The following is an 18,644-nucleotide window of genomic DNA, read 5'->3' on the forward strand; positions in this document are numbered from 1 at the left end:
TACCAGAGTAATGAGATATAAAGTTAATATAATCCAACAATTTTATTACTGGTATATTATGACTCTCAATTTCAATGTCAGAGTATCACACAACCATATGCAAGAGCCAATAACTAGATCCCTACAGTTCTCAGATAGAAGGAGATGAAAACATACTGGGCCAAATCTTGCTAGAGCGGGGCAACTTGCAGCCTGTGCTGTTAAGACATTTTCCTGCATCATCAGCTCAAAATTTCTTTGTGCTGTAACTTGCTGGAAGTGAGGGGGCAACAGGGCATCTCAGACATTAGGTGAGCAGCATGACCAACAGTGCATCTCCTTAACCAAGGAGATTGAAGGATTGAGAAAGAAACAGAGGAACAATGGAGAAGGAGTGTAAATTAAGAGTCAAATCAAGTACGGAAAGAGCGAGAGTGAAAGATAAATTGGATTGAGGAAAAAAAAAGTAGTAAGAAAAAAAATTGTATACAAGAACGTAAGAAATAGGAGCAGGAGTAGGCCATACGACCCCTCAAGCCTGCTCTGCCATTTAATAAGATCATGGTTGATCTGATCATGGACTCAGCTCCACTTCCCCGCCCGTTCCCCGTAACCCCTTATTGTTTAAGAAACTGTCTATTTCGGTCTTAAATTTATTCAATGTCCCAGCTTTCACAGCTCTCTGAGGCAGCGAATTACTTAGATTTACAAACCTCTGGGAGAAGAAATTTCTCATCTCGGTTTTAAATGGGCGGCTCCTTATTCTAAGATCATGCCCTCTAGTTCTAGTCTCCCCCATCAGTGGAAACGTCCTCTGCATCCACCTTGTCAAGCCCCCTCATAAGATTATGTCTCGCTAAGATCACCTCTCATTCTTCTGAATTCCAATGAGTAGAGGCCCAACCTACTCAACCTTTCCTCATAAGTCAACCCCCTCATCCCCGGAATCAACCTTCTCTGAACTGCCTCCAAAGCAAGTAAATCCTTTCATAAACATGGAAGCCAAAACTGCACGCAGTATTCCAGCTGTGGCCTCACAAAAACCTTATATTGCTGTAGCAAGACTTCCCTGCTTTTATACTCCATCCCCTTTGCAATAAACACCAAGATACCATTGGCCTTCCTGATCACTTGCTGTACCGACATACTATCCTTATGTGTTTCATGCACAAGTACCCCCAGGTCCCGCTGTACTGCAGCATTTGCAATCTTTCTCCATTTAAATAATAACTTGCTCTCTGATTTTTTTTCTGCCAAAGTGCATGACCTCACACTTTTCAACATTATATTCCATCTGCCAAATTTTTGCCCACTCACTTAGCCTGTCTATGTCCTTTTGCAGATTTTGTGTCCCCTCCTCACTCATTGCTTTTCCTCCCATCTTTGTATCGTCAGCAAACTTGGCTACATTACACTCAGTCCCTTCTTCCAAGTCGTTAATATAGATTATAAATAGTTGGGGTCCCAGCAGCACCCCACTAGTTACTGGTTGCCAACCAGAGAATGAACCATTTATCCCGACTCTGATATAAATTCTTCTTTAAAAATGTCATTTTACATCAGAGACAGAACTCAAATGTAGGAGAGAAATGTTTTTAGTCTCCAACAACAATTTACTACTTGCATGAAATTGTTCCCTTTCTAGGCCAGAGAAGTTGATTGACAGTGCATTAACAATTATGCTGTAATTAAAAGGGAACTTACACTTAACCCAGCCCCAACTTTCTGCTGCAAATGAATGTGCAAATCCAACTTGTTTTTAAAAATAACAGGGGGCCAAATGCTGTTTGTGCAAAGCAAACAGCAAAGTGGAGTAAATCAACCAGCAAGTTCTAGAGACTCACAACTTATGCCGTGTCTCTTATCCCCTGAATTTGCTGGCCAATTTTTGTGCATTAATAATGGTGTGCATTGTTATTAATGCAGAGTCCATGTGTCCGGCACGGCAGCCCCAACCTGCAAAGACAATTAGCAGGTTGGGGCCAGCCCATACTGCGATATGTGCGCGCACTAGGTCCGTGAAGCAGAGCTGGTCTCCAGTCGTCTTGGTTAATCCTTCCCACTGTACCAAGACCTAGCTCTGTCAAGCCAGTGTGGTGGCTAGTGTGCAAAGGCCACCACACGCTAAAAAAAAAAAATCCACGCACAGGCATCTTCCACACTTCAACATGTAGTTCGGGATCTATAATATTCAGTCCTTCATTTGAAACACCTGTGAACTCATCCCTTTTTGGCGTGGAAGCAAGTCATCCTCGATACAAGGAACCACATAATGATTTTTCCAGCAAGATTCGGCCATAAAATGTTTCCAAAAAGTGATTTGAATTATCTGCGTGTCTGCTGACTAGTTGGGTTGGTAGATAATCTCTTTTCCCTTATTTGATGATTAACCTGCATTACACTCAGCTACAGATATGTACTTTATAACTAGTCAAATTAAACATCAACCAAAGTGAGGGCCAAATCTTCAGATCAGGACTTGCAAATATACACAGATTGTTTAACTCAGTCACAAAATCGGTACAGGACTTCAATGGACCAGTTGATGTTCGACACCCTTCTGATCCTTGAGACTCTTCATAAACCAGTAGAGGGCCACAAGAGTTGTTGTTACTTCATCTGGTTACGAATTCATGTCGTGAATGGTTCATGCTGCAAGAGGCAAATAGAAAAGGGGTGTATAGAAGCCTCCCCTACTAATACTCCAGAGGTTGTCAAGGAACCCGCCAAAGGGAACTTGAACAAAATCTCTGCAGCTGCTACATCTGAAAAGTGGTCTTGACTCTTTCTCTAGATAACGGTATGTGTCAAAAACTAAATTGATTCACTGAGTGAATTGGACAGTTATGCAGTGAAATCCTTATCTTGCCAACAGCATTTGTTGCTTTGTTCTGTGGCTCCATAATTTGCCGAGCTTATAGATTGGACTTTGTTTTGCTGCAATGCAGATGTTGCACTCGTCTTGAGCAAAAAAGGTCAAGGACAAGTCATGCCCCATCTGTTAATGCAACAGACCAGTTCATCTATACTCTCAAAGCTCTATTGAACAACTGCCAAGATAATTCAGGGGCAGTCATAATGCTTTGTTGATGAAACAGTTGGTGTGTGGAGGGGAGAGAAGCAGATTACTTTCAGTGGCTGTAGAATATTAAACATGCTTTAATTTAGAGTGACTTTTCTGGAAAGTAGTAAATACGGAAGAAGATTCCAGCTCTAGGGAATCTCATGCCTTGCAAATAGCACCAGGAAAATGATGGGTGACATCAGGCTAAGGATATACAGGTTCATGTGGGCCAATATTGTGGCCCTTACTTGGATCACAGCTTTCCTTATGAATAACCATAACCTAATTCAGAAGTGAGATGATAGTAGCCTGTATGAAGCACAAGTCTTACTCTGGACTGATCACAAGACCTAGTCACAGGCATATGAAAGCATGGGCCTTACTCTTAACATCCGTAAGACAAAAGTCCTCCACCAGCCGGTCACCGCCGCACAGCACTGCCCTCCAATCATCAAGATCCATGACGCAGCCCTGAACAATGTGGATCATTTTCCATATATCACAGCCTCTTATCAACAAAGGCAGACATTGATGCGGAGATTCAGCATCGCCTCCAGTGCGCCAGTGCAGCCTTCGGCCGTCTGAGGAAAAGTGTGTTTGAAGACCAGGTCCTCAAATCTACTACCAAGCTCATGGTCTACAGGGCTGTAATACTACCCACCCTCCTGGCTGGTGGAGGACCTTTGTCTTACGGATGTTAAGCGTAAGACCCATGCTTTCATATCACAAGACGTAGTCACTGAGGCATAAGTCCAGAGTAAGACTTGTGTTTCATACAGGCTACTATCATCTGAGGTATGGACAATGTATAGAAGGCACCTCAAGTTGCTGGAGATATATCACCAACGATGTCTCCGCAAGATCCTGCAAATCCCCTGGGAGGACAGGCGCACCAACATCAGTCTCCTCGACCAGGCTAACATCCCCAGTATTGAAGCACTGACCACACTCGATCAGCTTCGCTGGGCAGGCCACATAGTTTGCATGCCAGATATAAGACTCCCTAAGCAAATGCTTTATGCGGAGCTCCTTCAAGGTAAACGAGCCAAAGGAGGACAGCGGAAATGTTATTATGGACACCCTCAAAGCCTCCCTAGTAAAATGCGACATCACCACTGACACCTGGGAGACTCTGGCCGAATAACGGCCGAGGTGGAGAAAGTACATCTTCGAGTCTCAACGCAAAGAGCATGAAGAGGCCAAGCGCAGGCAGCGGAAGGAGCGCGCAGCAAACCAGCCCCACCGACCCCTTCCCTCGACAAATGTCTGTCCCACCTGTAACAGGGTCTGTGGCTCTCGTATCGGACTGTTCAGCCATCAAAGAACTCACTTTGGGAGTGGAAGCAAGTCCTCCTTGATTCCGAGGGACTGCCTATGATGAGTCACTATAGCAACACCAACCTTGTGCTTGCTGACTGGAACACATGACTGAGATTGGGTAGAAGTACACTCCTGTTTTCTTAGACAGGACCTTCAGGGTGCCAACGTCAGACCAGTTATATCCGGTTCCCTCGACTGACCTGGAGTCTCAAATAATTCAGGATTTTTTGATACCTTAATGGAACTATGCATCTGATACGAACTGTAGAAATCCAGCCAGAGGTGTATGGTTTAGGATGAACTGAATGAGGAACTTCAGATTTCAAGGCCATAGATCAGAGAAAGCCCTACATTTAGCAACAGAAGTAGAAAATTAACTTTTTGTGGCCTCTATATAGCCTTTGAAAGTTGCTCAAAGATCAGCAACTGCTCAAACTGCAGAAACCGACTTTCCTGAACTATCAAAAACTTGTCCAGTATAAAGTCATGATTTCCCTCGTCCAAGCATACAAGATAATTGCAGAATCCAAATGCAGATCCTCGAATGAAGCAACACGGATATCAGCTGGGATCTTCAGTGCTGGGATCTCTCTCTCTCTCTCTCTCTCTCTCTCTCTCTCTCTCTGTACCATGCTAGCCATATGATGGGAACTCCTTGTTCTTCAGAAATCTTGCTCCAGGATGTAGCCCGAATACTTGACAGAGCTGCTCTGTTTAATCAGCAACTTGGGTAATTCTTTCCTCAGTCTGGGGACTATACCTTTGGAAAGTTTCTAAAAAGTGAAGCTCTTTATCCAATATTATGCACGCTCTCTTATGAAAGGAGTGATTCTCTAGTGAACCAAAAACCCAGATCTCTCTATCCTTGCAGAAATTAGTTTTTGATGTCCTTGTAGCAAGGGCAGCTTTCACGCCAATAAATTACTTGGCTCCCACTCTGTTGAATTTGGCGCAGGCTACAGTTTTGTAGTGGCAAGTGATAGGAGACTGGAACATAGGAACAGGAGTAGGCTATTCACCCACTTGAACATAATCTGCCATTCAATTAGAGCATGGCTGATCAGTACTTTAAACTCCATTTACCTGCCTTGGTTCTGTATCCCATAATACCGTGGCCTAACAGAAATCCATCAGTCTCAGTTTCGACATTTTCTACTGACCTAGCCTCAACAGGTTCGTGTGCGCGTGAGTGTAAAGAGAGAAAGAGTTCTGATTTCCACTACCGTTTGTATGAAGAAGTGCTTCCTGACATCATCCCTGAACTGCATAGACAGTTGTCTTGAGTCTGTCATTGAGAAAAATGCAGAAGACTTGTCAGACTTAGAAATTAAATTGGCATCAGCCACAGACCAAAGTGAACTCAACCAGGAATGATCCAAATCGAGGTACGCTACTGCGGAGATGCCCAAGGTGGCACAAGAAAAACGTGACAATTTTATCAAAGTAGTAAATTCAGAAAGACTTGTAGAATCAAAATATTATACAATGACTTGCAGAATAAAAATATTATACAATTATAAGAGAGTCTAGAAAATTGCAAAAATACACAAGATTGAGGAAATAGCCCAAGTTTATTTTTAAGCTACATATCTGGCATATGGTTGTGTTTATATTATAAGAAATATGTTTCAAGTGCTACATTCAGAGTCTAAAATGAATCCCCCCTCCCATTTCGGTTTTCTGGAATAGCCTGTTGTAAGCATGCAACTATACGTCTCATACCAATCATTAAAAGGCAGAAAAATAAGCTGCATACGATAAATATTAAAGAGAAAATGGAGATGCAATGTTCAAGACATATTCTAATAAAAACCTAAATATTTTATCAATTCAATCATTTATATTCAAATACAATACATGAAATAACTGTCATAGCAGTTCAAATTTGGAAACTAATGTCATAACTGTCATCTATTGCATACATAACAGACTGGTAAAATTAATCATGCTGCCGGATTAAAATGTTCTTTTCAACTCTTGGTAGCTTAGTTATTTGAAGTGTAGCACTACTCAAAGCTCCGTTGACTGTAATCATTAGGTGGTGTTTGTTTTGTGATTACTTCAAAAAGGTTTTGCAGCTCGTGACTTGCATTAGCTCAGTTTATTGTGTGTTCAAGTTTTTACTGTCGGCTATTTCAACAATCCGATAGCAGTCACCACTAAATTATGTAGTACAGGTAGTCAAACTTTTATTCTGTAAACTAACACTTATCACCCACGGCAAGAATAGTATTTAGCATTAATACAAATCATTTTAAAAGTTTGGGCAGATAATGTACTATGCATTAGGGTCTTTATATTAGTGCAAATTGACTGTTCAGAGGAGAAAAACTGGGTTATATATACACAAATTTAAAGAATGCAAGTTTTTCTTTTCAAAAGGCAGCCTCAAGCTTTGGATAAAGTTCAAATCTTTTGAAAAATATTTATCCAATTTTATATAAACTGCACACAAGTATGTTTTGATCTGTGGTATCTTTAGTTAAGATGACAGGAATAGTTGTTTATCCTGTAACCACAAATATTTAAAAAAAGTTCCTTGGACGTGTCTCAACTGCTGAAATACAACTCGGTACTTTCAAAACTATGAAGAACACCTGATAATGAAGGCATGTAGTATTTACAAATATAAAGTACAGTTCAAATAATTTTATACTGACAAATGGGGCAGAGGTTATCTTTCTAAAGGATAGCTGGATTGATTAGGATTAATATACAAATACCCTTTTGAATAGAATTACTGTATAGCAATAAACATTTATTATACCCTACCAATGGATGGAGTCTCCAGTAATTTGTTAAGAACAGAAGAAAGAGGAGTGGGCCAAACGGCCCTTCGAGCCTGCTCCACCATTCAATAAAATCACGGCTGATCTTTGGCCTCAACGTCACTTTCCCCCCTATTCCCATATCCCTTCATTACCCTAGAGTCCAAAAATATATTGATCTCAGTCTTGAATATACTCAAAGGATTCAACATCCACAGTCCTTTGGGGTAAAGAATGCCAAAGATTCACAACCGTCCGAATGAAGAAATTTCTCCTCATCTCAGTCTTAAATGGTCGCCCCCTTATCCTGAGACTATGCCCCCTTAGTTCTAGGTTCTCCAGCCAGGGGAAACAACCTCTCATCAATCCCCCTCAGAATCTTATACATTTCAATGAGTTCACCTCTCGTTCTTCTAAACTCCAGAGTATAAGGCTAATCTACTCAATCTCTCCTCATAGGACAACCCTGTCATCCCAGGGATCAATCTAGTGGATCTTTGTTGCACCGCCTCAAAAGGCATATATGTCCTTTATCAGACAAGGAGACCAAAACTGTGCACAGTACTCCAGGTGTGGTTTCACCAAAGCCCTGTACAATTGTAGCAAGACTTCCTTTCTCTTGTACTCCAACCCCCTGCAATAAAGGCCAACATGCCATTTGCTTTCCCAATGGCAAACGGGTCAACTTTTACTATTTAAACTATTTTGGGGGACTTTTGCATGCATACACCACTTCGGTTCTTGAAGCAATCATAGGCAAGGTTTCAAAGGCACCACCATCCTTTAATTCCCTGTTCAAGTAGTTTTTAAAAAAAAACAAATGTCGGAAGTTGCATAGTAAGTGTTGGCAAGTTATTTGATTGCAGGGATCATCACAGCCAAGGCTGATTTTTCTTCACCACACAAATACAGATATACCTTTTAAGCAGTGATAGCAGATAGGAGTGGGAAATTTGACTGAATAACAACAACAACAACTTGTAGTTATATAGCATCTTTAACGTGGTGAAATGTCCCAAGGTGCGTCAACATTTGCGCCGCTCGGCAAATTCTGTGTGCCAGTATCAGTGGCATGGAGGAGGAGTATCGCCCGGGAGCGTAGCGCCGGTGTACAACACCCCCGGTATCGACACGGAAGCAAAATTTGGTTTGCGTGGCACTCAGTGACCCTGCCAGAGAAAGCTGGCGCACAGCCCTGTCCTGGGGCGCTATATAAATATATATATATATATATATAAAAAAATAATATATATATAAAAAAAAAAATTTCCCCGGGAGACCTCTCTTAGGTCGCTAAGAATCCGGCTCTTTATCAGCAACACCTTTAAAAACGTCCCAAGGCACTTCACAGCAGTGTTACGAGACAAAACAGATAAATTTGATACCGTGCCACACAAGAGGAAATTACAGCAGATGACCAAAAGCTTGCTTAAAGAGGTAGGTTTTAAGATGCGCCTTAAAAGAGGAAAGAGAGATAGAGAGGCGGAGAGGTTTAGGGAGGGAGTTCCAGAGCTTAGGGCCCAGGCAGCTGAAGGCACGGCCACCAATGATTTGAGCATCCCTAATTATAACTGCTCAGAGGCCAGAATTTTAGGATTGCAGACATCTCGGTGGATTGTGGGGCTGGAGGAGATTACAGAGATAGGGAGGGGCGAGGTCATGGAGGGATTTGCAAACAATGATGAGAATTTTGAATTTGAGGCATTGCTTAACCAGGAGCTAATGTAGGTCAGCGATCACAGGGGTGATGGGTGATCGTGACTTGGTACGAGTTAGGACACGGGCAGCTGAGTTTTGGATGACCTCAAGTTTACGTAGTGTGGAATGTGGATATATCACAGGATATTCAGTTGCACACCTGGCCTAGTGCCCCAAGAGAATTGTGGAATGCTTCCCTTATCACTACACTCCACTGGCGCAAAAACTGAATTTTTTGTTTCCGTCGCTAAAAATTTTCCAGCAGCAAATTTAGCGTCAGGCCAACATTAGCGCCTTAGGAACCCTAGCCCTATGTCTAAAACTCATGGACAATGTCATTACCACCAGATGATACAATTGCTAAAAGGCAAGACTGCCAAGAGAGGGTAAAAGGAAGACATTAAATGGTATTAGTAATGTGGAAGTGCACTTTGGCAATGCTGAGCGATTTACTGCAGCCTGGTCACAAGAGTAACTGACTGGGAACTGATGTCTCTAGCTCTTTCACAAGACCCTTCTGCAGTTACCAGATGTGTCACACAATATTTAATTCACAACACTTACTGGAATGCAGAATTAATCACAAACATTTTGCACTCATTATACATACCTAATTTTTGAAGCAAGTTCTGAGCCAAGGATCAACCCTACAATCTTTCACCGTGATAAAAGTACTGTGGTCTATTTTTAATGTGCGGAATATAGGAACCGAAATGGACCATTCAGTACAGTCTGTTCACCCATTCAATTAGATAGTGGCTGATCTGTATCTTAACTCCATCTACCCGCCTTGGTTCCCTAACCCTTAATAACTATGCCCAACAAAAAAAAAAAAAATCTCAGTTTTGACATTTTTTGGGTGGAGGGGTGGGGGTGGGGGGGGGGAGAAAGTGTTAGATTTCCACTACCCTTTTTGTGAAGTGTTTTCTGACATCTCCCTGAACAGCCCAGCTCTAATTTTCAGACTATGTCCCCTCGTTCTGAATTTTCTCCATCAGAGGAAATGGTTTCGCTCTAGCTACTCTATTAATCCCTTTGATCATTTTAAACACCTCAATTAGAGCATCCCATAATCTTCTACGTTCAAGGGAATACACAAAAGTTCATCTTGGACTTTGTTTCTAAACCGGTGGCAGTCACTGCTGTTCAAAGATGTGCTACTTTTAATCCTTCATTTGTCGTGGAGCTCAGTTCCTCATATGACCCTATACTGAAATAGCATAAAGCTAGAGCTCTAATTTTGGCAAGGTAACAATTTTGAAAAATTATTAAACGTGGCTAAAATGTTATGGAAATGAGTAAAAACCATTAAGTCAGAAAGGTTTCAAAATATTTTTTCCTCTCACTTCTCTCCCCACACCTTTATTTTTTTTTCTCCTATATTCCCGCTCTAACTTTTTCTTTCCTTCTCCCTTCTCCCCCCACCCCCCCTTCCTACTTTTACTTCTCTCACATTTATCAATGAAAACCGAGATGCAGAGAGACAGCATCGAAAGTCAATTGCTCAGACTTGGGCAGAAAGCCCAGACAGCAATCCTCCCTCCCACATACAAGCAAGGAACTTTATTAATGAAACGTGTCCGCAACCAAATATCCCTGCTGGCAAAAACAGATGACATGCTATTGGGAATGAACTCGTTGACATCCAAAAACCTGTTGAACTCCATTTATAGCCTACTACTGGCATTCTTTCTAAATGAGCTCCACGCAGAATGAGCCACAAGTGAGTGAAACTATTAAATGAAAAGTGCTCACCCTGTTAAATACTCGCCAGCAGCTCATCTAAAAAGTCTTTAGCTCTTTTATCAGCAGCACACATGGCTGCCACATGCCTTTTGCTGCAGAAAATTCTACCCTCTTCCTCCAGTCAAGCCTTGCAATATTATGCATGGCTGAAGTGGTTTCTAACTAGAGGGGGAGAGCAGCCCCGCTGAAAGAAAAGGGGCAGCTACTGAAGGAGTAGGATGCAGCTGAAGCATGTGAGGCACAAGTTTGACTACCTCAAAGCTGCAACATACTTTACCTCCAATATTCAAGTGCCCCAACTACATTAGTGTAACTGAAGTTGCATGTTCAGCTATGAACTCATCGAATGGCGGTGCAGGCTCGAAGGGCCGAATGGCCTACTCCTGCACCTATTTTCTATGTTTCCTTTCCTGCATTGTTAACCCTTATAGCTTCTTTAACAGGGACTGCCAATTTCAATTCAAGTTATCCAGTTTGTACATGGAGTCATGCCTATTAAGACGATGATGGAGAATAACATGAGATTTTTCCCCATCAGTCTGAGCTGTATTCAAATCTAGCTGTCAGAGGTAAAAAGACTGTGTTCAATGAAATTTACCACATAGTCCCACTCACTGATCGCAATCTACAAATCAAATCACAGCCACTCCTTACTTTACACTGCATTTCTAATGAATTAGTGAATGTTAAAAACACTGACAGGGTTAATTTAACTCCAATTCACCAACACAGAATGCAAATAGCTGATCTTGGTTTGCTTTAATATTTTGCTCGTGATCACTGGATCAATTTCCCTTCAACAAAGATTTTACGGCAGATCGGAAAATCCTAAATTAGTATTTCAGCAGAGAGCTACTTTTCAATCACAAGTAACAAAAAAGTGATGTGAATTTTTTTTTAGAAATAGGAGGAGTAGTAGGCACCTGGCCCCTCGAGCCTGCTCCGCCATTTAATAAGATCATGGCTGATCTGATCATGGACTCAGTTCCACTTCCCTGCCCACTCCCCATAACCCTTATCTCTCAAAAATCTGTCTAATCTGCCTTAAATATATTCAATGACCCAGCCTCCACAGCTCTCTGGGACAGAGAATTCCATAGATTTAGAAACCCTCAGAGAAGAAGAAATTCTCCTCGTCTGAGTTTTAAATGGACGACCCCGTATTCTGAGACTATGTCGCCTAGTTTTAGTTTCCATATAATAATATATATATATTATATATGAGTGGAAAGATCCTCTCTGCATCCACCTGGTCAAGCCCCCTCATTCATTATCTTATATGTTTTAATAAGATCGCCTTTCATTCTTCTGAACTCCAATGAGTATAGGCTCAACCTACCTTCATAAGTCAACCCCTTCATCTCCAGAATCAACTTAATGAACATTCTCTGAACGGCCTCCAAGGCAAGTATATCCTTCCGTAAATACGGAGACCAAAACTGTACACAGTACTCTACGTATGGCCTCACCAATACCCTGTACGGTTGTAGCAGGAGTGCTCTGCTTTTATACTCTATCCCCCTTGCAATAAAGGCCAACATTCCATTTGCCTTCCTGATCATTTGCTGTGTCTGCATACTAACTTTTTGTGTTTCATGCACAAGGACCTACAGGTCCCTCTGTGCTGCAACACTTTGCAATTTTTCTCCATTTAAATTATAATTTGCTTTTCTATTTTTTCTGCCAAAGTGGATAACCTCACATTTTCCCACATTATACTCCATCTGCCAAATTTTTGCTCACTCACTTAGTCTATCTATATCCCTTTGCAGATTTTTTGTGTCGTCCTCACAATTTGCTTTCCCACCCACCTTTGTATCATCAGCAAACTTGGCTACATTACACTCGGTCCCTTCATCCAAGTCATTAATATAGATTGTAAATAGTTGTGGACCCAGCACCAATCCCTATAGCACCCCACTAGTTACTGTTTGCCAACTGGCAAACGACCCATTTATCCCAACTCTTTGTTTTGTTAGTTAGCCAATCCTCGATCCATGCTAATATATTACCCCCAACCCCGTGAACTTTTATCTTGTGCAGTAACCCTTTATGTGGCTCCTTATCGAATGCCTTCTGGAAATCCAAATACACCACATCCACTGGTTCCCCCATATCCACCCTGCTCGTTATATCCTCAAAGAACTCCAGCAAATTTGTCAAACATGATTTCCCTTTCATAAAACCATGCTGACTCTGCTTGATTGAATTATGCTTTACCAAATGTCCCGCTACTACTTCCTTAATAATGGACTCCAGCATTTTCCCAATGACAGATGTTAGCTAACTAGTCTATAGTTTTCTGCTTTTTGTCTGACTCCTTTTTTTAAAAATTTACATTTGCAGTTTTCCAATCCGCTAGGACCACCCCAGAATCCAGGGAATTTTGGTAGATTACAACCAATGCATCCACTATCCACTTCTTTTAAGACCCTAAGCCGTCAGGTCCAGGGGACTTGACCGCCTTTAGTCCCATTATTTTACCGAGTACTACTTACTTCATTAGTGATAGCATTAAGTTCCTCCCTCCCTATAGCCCCTTGATTATCCACTATTGGGATGTTTTTAGTTGTCTTCTACTGTGAAGACCGATACAAAATATTTGTTCAATGTCTCTGCCATTTCCCCGTTCTCCATTACTAATCCTCTCGGGGACCAACATTTACTTTAACCACTCTTTTCCTTTTTATGTACCTGTAGAATAATGTGAATTATAGCTGTAGTACTGAAGTGCAGTGCTAAGACATCAATTCACAATTCTAGTCCAAGAGTGTGGTTTGAAGAAATGAAACATGACTAATATCTTTTGGCTCAACCGTATATCCAAAATAATCAAGCTTAATGCAGAAAGTATAGAGACTGCTATATACATGTCTCCGTCCACTGGCGGCTAAACAAAATTCTTGCTTAAAATCATATTACAAACTGAATTAATGACCTTAAACACACCAACTTATTTCATAAAAATAAACTTCTCCTAAAACCATAAGGTCTTATATGATTTGTTCAAAACAGTCATGACAATTTACAAATTAAACAAAATAAAGCACATCCCATTGCAGTGAAAGCCAACAGGAGATACGGCCTGGTATATAATTTTCCTCGACTACAAGGCTTTGCATCAACATTAAATAAAATGTAGCCTTTTAAAAAAAAAAATGTTTAGCATTTCATGCATTTCTCTAGTCCTACTTTAAATCTGAAATATTAGAAACTTACAAAACTACTAGCTGGTTATGTGTGACATTAAAGAAAGCGGTTTTTAATTACGCAGGGAATTGGCATTTCAAACACTTGTTTGGTACTGCAGAAAACCAAATCAGGATGTCAAAAAAAATGGGATTACCCAAAAGCAAATGGTTACGAGTGTAGCATTTTATGACATTTGAATCCAGCAGCACAACTATTCAGTTTTGTTAGAAATAATGCATTCACGCTATTCACAGTCCAGTTGCAGATTTTTTTCCCCTCACTTAGCAACATTAATATTTGTCAATGAACTATAAATATTAACCCTGAACTATAAAGTATCACTGGTCGGCCGATCATATAGATAGCGTCTGGTGCTGTTCTCCCCCTGGGCAACACAAATATCAGAACTGTTGATTTTAATACTATAAATTCTTTGAAATAAATAATTCATGCTTTTCCCATGCATCAGATGGTTAAAAACCAATTATGTTACTAACTTCTACGTTAAAACGAGTTACTTTAAAATCAGTTTCCTTACTACAGCCAGATTTTAAATAAAGGTACCTACCATTTGCAGATGAACGGATAAGTCTTGCAAATTCCTTGTCGGTCTCATAAAAGGCTTTGGTCAGTACCCTTTCCAGATCGTCCTCCTGTGAAAGACATTGTCTAAATGGGAAACAAAAAATGAAATTGTTCATAAGTTATAGGTACTTCTGTGCATCAAACACTAATCTGAGTGCTAATTATTAACAGAAACTTTTAGTCATGGTTTCAATGAGACAATTAAATATTATTTAATATAACATTTTTGGTTAGAGAAAAAGGATTACAGTGTTGAATAGTAATATAGTTTCTATAACAAAACAAGTATAGCAAATAGGGCACCTTTAATGCAGCATGTTTAATTTTGTTTTTATTAAATTAAGAAAGGAATTATCCAGTGACTTTTATGACCTCTGGACATCCAAAAGTCCTTTATTAACAACTTTTGAAGTGTAGCCACTGGTATAATGTCGGGATACGCAGCAGCCAATTTGCACACAGCAAGGTCCCACAAACAACAATGTGATAATGACCAGAATCTATTTTAGTAATGATTCAGGGATAAAATCAGAGAGAACGCATCTGCCCTCTTCGAAATAATGGCGTGGGATTTTTTTTTCTATGTCTTTCCGAAAAGGCAGTCGGGGCCTCGGTTTAATGTCTCATCTAAAAGTCAGTACCTCAGACAATGCGGCACTCCCTTGAATTGCACTGTTATGTTGGACTGGATTATGGGCTCATGACTCCAGAGTGAGGCTGAGTCCATGACCTTCTGACTCAGAGGCAAGAGTGCTACCACTGAACCAAGGCTGACACCTCTACTTCGAACCATTCCACCGCTAAAATATACGATTTTACTTTGATGCAGGGTTGCTTTGTAACACATGTAGTTTATAGCTATTTCTTTAAAAGATTTAAATGTCTTATCTGTCCTGATAAATGTTTAGATATTTTTTTAAACACAACAGCTGTGTTATTTATGTTCCATAGTATAACTTTACATACTCAAGAGGTTTGCATGCCTATTTATGAAGAAGACTTCAGCAAATGTAATGGAATACTCCACCTCTAATTCAATAATAAAGATTTTCATCTTGGAATAGTAAGAATTGGTAAGAAATGGCATGATGGAACAATTAAAGGAATTTGTAAAAGTCAAAGTCTACAGTTCATTCTAATATCAAAGCACCATGTACAAACATTTTTCTTAAATTAATTTCAATTCATACTAAATGGATGTTCCAATTTTATAGTAATGCAGAGTAGTGGTGGGTGTATTTTCAACTGAAATGTAGAATTGCTTCAATAATATTTTTTTTTAAAGTGAAAAATTAGTTTTATGCCTAACATTAAAAAGCAGTAGACTGCATGATGCCACAGATTACACAACACACCCTCACTGTGCAGCAAAACAGTTCAATAAAGTCAAATGGAACATCACAAACATTCGATTTTGAATTTCATGAACAACCATGTGTGTGTGTGTGTGCTATAGGAGACACTATGCCAACTATTGAAAGCACAAATGTCAGATTGGCTCAGTACACACTCTTGCCTCGGAGTCAGAAGGTTGTGGGTTCAAGCCCCGCTCCAGGACTTGAGCACTTAATCTAGGGCTAACACGACAGTGCAGTACTGAGGTAAGTGCTGCACTGTTGGGAGGTATTGCCTTTTGGATGAGTCATTAAGCCAAGACCTGGTGTGGATACAAAATGATATTTGCATTAGAGAAGGGGTGCCCTCATGGTGTTGGGGCCACTATTAATCCCTCAACAAACACCAATAAAACAGATTAACTGGTCAGTTATCTCACTGCTGTGTGTGAGACCTTGCTGTACGCAAATTAGTTGGTGTTTGCCTACATAACAGTAACTACAACTAAAAAGTAATTTATTGGCTGTGATGTGCTACCCTCGAGAACAGAAAGTCACTGCATAACTAAGTTTTTCTTTAACTTTAGGAGGAATATGTTACAAACTGTTTTAGTAACATGCAGCAAGAAAGAACTTGCACGTTTTAAAGATTGAATTATGTCTCTTTCTGAAATAGGAATTATAAAATAGAATTTATCAATTTCACTTTCCATCAAGGAATGATGAAATAGATATTAATTGACCATCCCCCATACCAGATACATTTCAAGAATGCATGGTGGCATTAATACATTACATACTCTGCAGAATGGTATGGAGCCTTCCTAAGTAAGAGTGACAGATGCTATAATCCTACTCTTAATGTCACAACTGATCACAACTCAGCACATTGCCATATGCTGCACTGCACTACTTCTGACCGAAACCAGAACCACTAAATAGTACCTTCAAATCACCCCAAACAATATGAATACTGTAAAAGGAGCACGTGGGAATGGAGGTAGAGGTGACTAAAGAAATGTTTAAAACGTACAGTAAATAAAGTAAAACCAAACCCCCCATCTTTGGACTTATTCTCCCTCAGGCACATTATCCAATGGGCTGACACTGGACTGTGATGCGTCACTCGGGAGTAAAGCTGCAGAGCAGTATGAAGTAGTACAGCGCTGCCAAGAAATGGAAGCAAGTTATGAAGGAAACCAAGAAAATGAAAATACTTGATGAAAGTTGGAAAAGAAGAAAGCATGCAAAGACTTTCATTTATATAGCACCTTTCATGACCTTAAAAACATCCCAAACGTTTTACAGCCAATGAAGTACGTTTGAAGTGTAGCACTGTTGTAATGTAGGAAACGTGGCAGCCAATTTACGCACAGCACGGTTGTAAAAACAGCAATGAGATAGTAATCGAATAATTTGTTTTTAATGTTGGTTGAGGGATTTATATTGGCCAGGACACCGGGGAGAATGTCCCTGCTATTCTTCAAAATAGTGCCTTCTATACATCCACCCAAGAGGGCAGACAGGGCATAACATCTCTGCTGAAAGATGGCACCTCCGACAGTGCAGCTCTTCCTCAGCACTGCACGGGAGTGTCAGCCTAGATTTTTGTGCGCAAGGCTCTGGAGTGGGACTTGAACCCATGACCACCTGACTCAGTGCTCCCAACTGAGCCACAACAAAACTACTCGGGGGGTGGGGGGAGGGTGGGGAAAGAAAAAGAAAAAAAAAGAAAGAAAGAGTAAGAGAGAGAAAAAAAAAAGAGAAAAGCTCTACTCAGGAAGGTGGATAGCCATGTGTGTCTTAAAGGCAATTCCTAAGCAATGGCAACTTGCAAGTTGTCTACTTGTAGCTAGATCAGTACATGCTATGAAATGGTTAAAATGGCTACTGAAAGGGACAGGGAAAGACCTAGTAGTAGTAGTAGTAGTAGTGATATAGGAGTAAACAACATACGTGAGAAATTATATAGGAGTCTTAAAAAAAGTGAAGGATCACCTCCAAACTAAAAAGTTGCAAATGTTCTCTGATGTACATCTGGTTTGGTGAACAAGGGAAAACAAGGCGGTAAATAAATGACTAGTAATCTCGTCTGAAAATAACGATACTTCCATAAATAAAAAAGGATGGGACTGGTACAGGAGATGTGGGCCACGTGCGTCTAACAGGAGAGACAACTGTTGAGGCAGATATTGAGAATCATTTTAATTAGATAGCTGGTTGGGGGGGGGGGGGGGGGGGGCGGGGGGAAAGAGAGCGGGGAAAATAAAAAGATAACATTGGATCGCAGACAAGTGGAAGACAGTCACCTAGCAGGTACGGACACAGAAATCAGATAGTTGAAACAGCCAGACACTACAGGCTAATGCAAAACTTTAACAGAACCAAACCATTCAGCCCAGAGCTTGTATGCCATTTAATTAGATCACAACTGATCTACACCTCAACTCCATTTACCTGCCTTTGTTCAATATCCCTCGATGCTCTTGCCTAACAAAAATCTCTCTCAATCTTGAATGCTCCAATTGTCCTAGCATCTAGTCTTTTTTTTGCGAGGGAGGGGGGATCCAGATTCCTACTACCCTTTATGTGGAAAAAGTGTTGTCCAATTTTGAATTGACTAGCTCTAAATTTAAGATTGTACCCTCTTTTTCTTGATTCCTTATCTAGTCTATCAATTCCTTTATGCATCTTGATCAGATCACTCCTCAATCTTCTATACTCAAATGAATACAAGCCCAGTCTATGCAACCGGTCCACATAATTTAGCCCTCTAAGCCCCGGTATCATTCTGGTGAATCTGTGCTGCGCTCCCTCCAAGGCCAAAATATCCTTCCTGATGTGCAGTGCCCAAAACTGAACGGAGTGCTCTAGATAGGGCCTGGCCAAGGATCGATGCCACTGAAGCATAAATTCTTCCCCTTTATATTTCAGCCGCCTTTACTTCAACACATGAAG

The 18,644-nt window shown here is 40.6% G+C and overlaps 1 protein-coding gene and 1 long non-coding RNA gene across 5 annotated transcripts in view; one reads left to right on the plus strand and one right to left on the minus strand.

Annotated features, from left to right (window-relative positions):
• LOC139250271 (uncharacterized) overlaps positions 1–16,863 on the plus strand; it is a 90,719-nt gene extending 73,856 nt beyond the window's left edge. The window contains exon 4 of the long non-coding RNA XR_011591280.1: positions 16,771–16,863. This is a non-coding gene — a long non-coding RNA (uncharacterized lncRNA). The remainder of the gene's footprint in view (positions 1–16,770) is intronic.
• ppm1kb (protein phosphatase, Mg2+/Mn2+ dependent 1Kb) overlaps positions 1–18,644 on the minus strand; it is a 42,908-nt gene that overhangs the window by 18,817 nt on the left and 5,447 nt on the right. For all 4 annotated transcript variants that reach the window (XR_011591273.1, XM_070872731.1, XM_070872724.1 and 1 more), the window contains exon 3: positions 14,336–14,436. Coding sequence is in view for 3 of the 4 variants with exons in the window: in XM_070872731.1 (XP_070728832.1) it covers positions 14,336–14,436 (101 nt within the window). In the remaining variant the exon portion in view is untranslated. The remainder of the gene's footprint in view (positions 1–14,335; positions 14,437–18,644) is intronic.

The sequence above is a fragment of the Pristiophorus japonicus genome, chromosome 2 (assembly GCF_044704955.1).
Source record: "Pristiophorus japonicus isolate sPriJap1 chromosome 2, sPriJap1.hap1, whole genome shotgun sequence".
NCBI classification, from domain to species: domain Eukaryota; kingdom Metazoa; phylum Chordata; class Chondrichthyes; family Pristiophoridae; genus Pristiophorus; species Pristiophorus japonicus.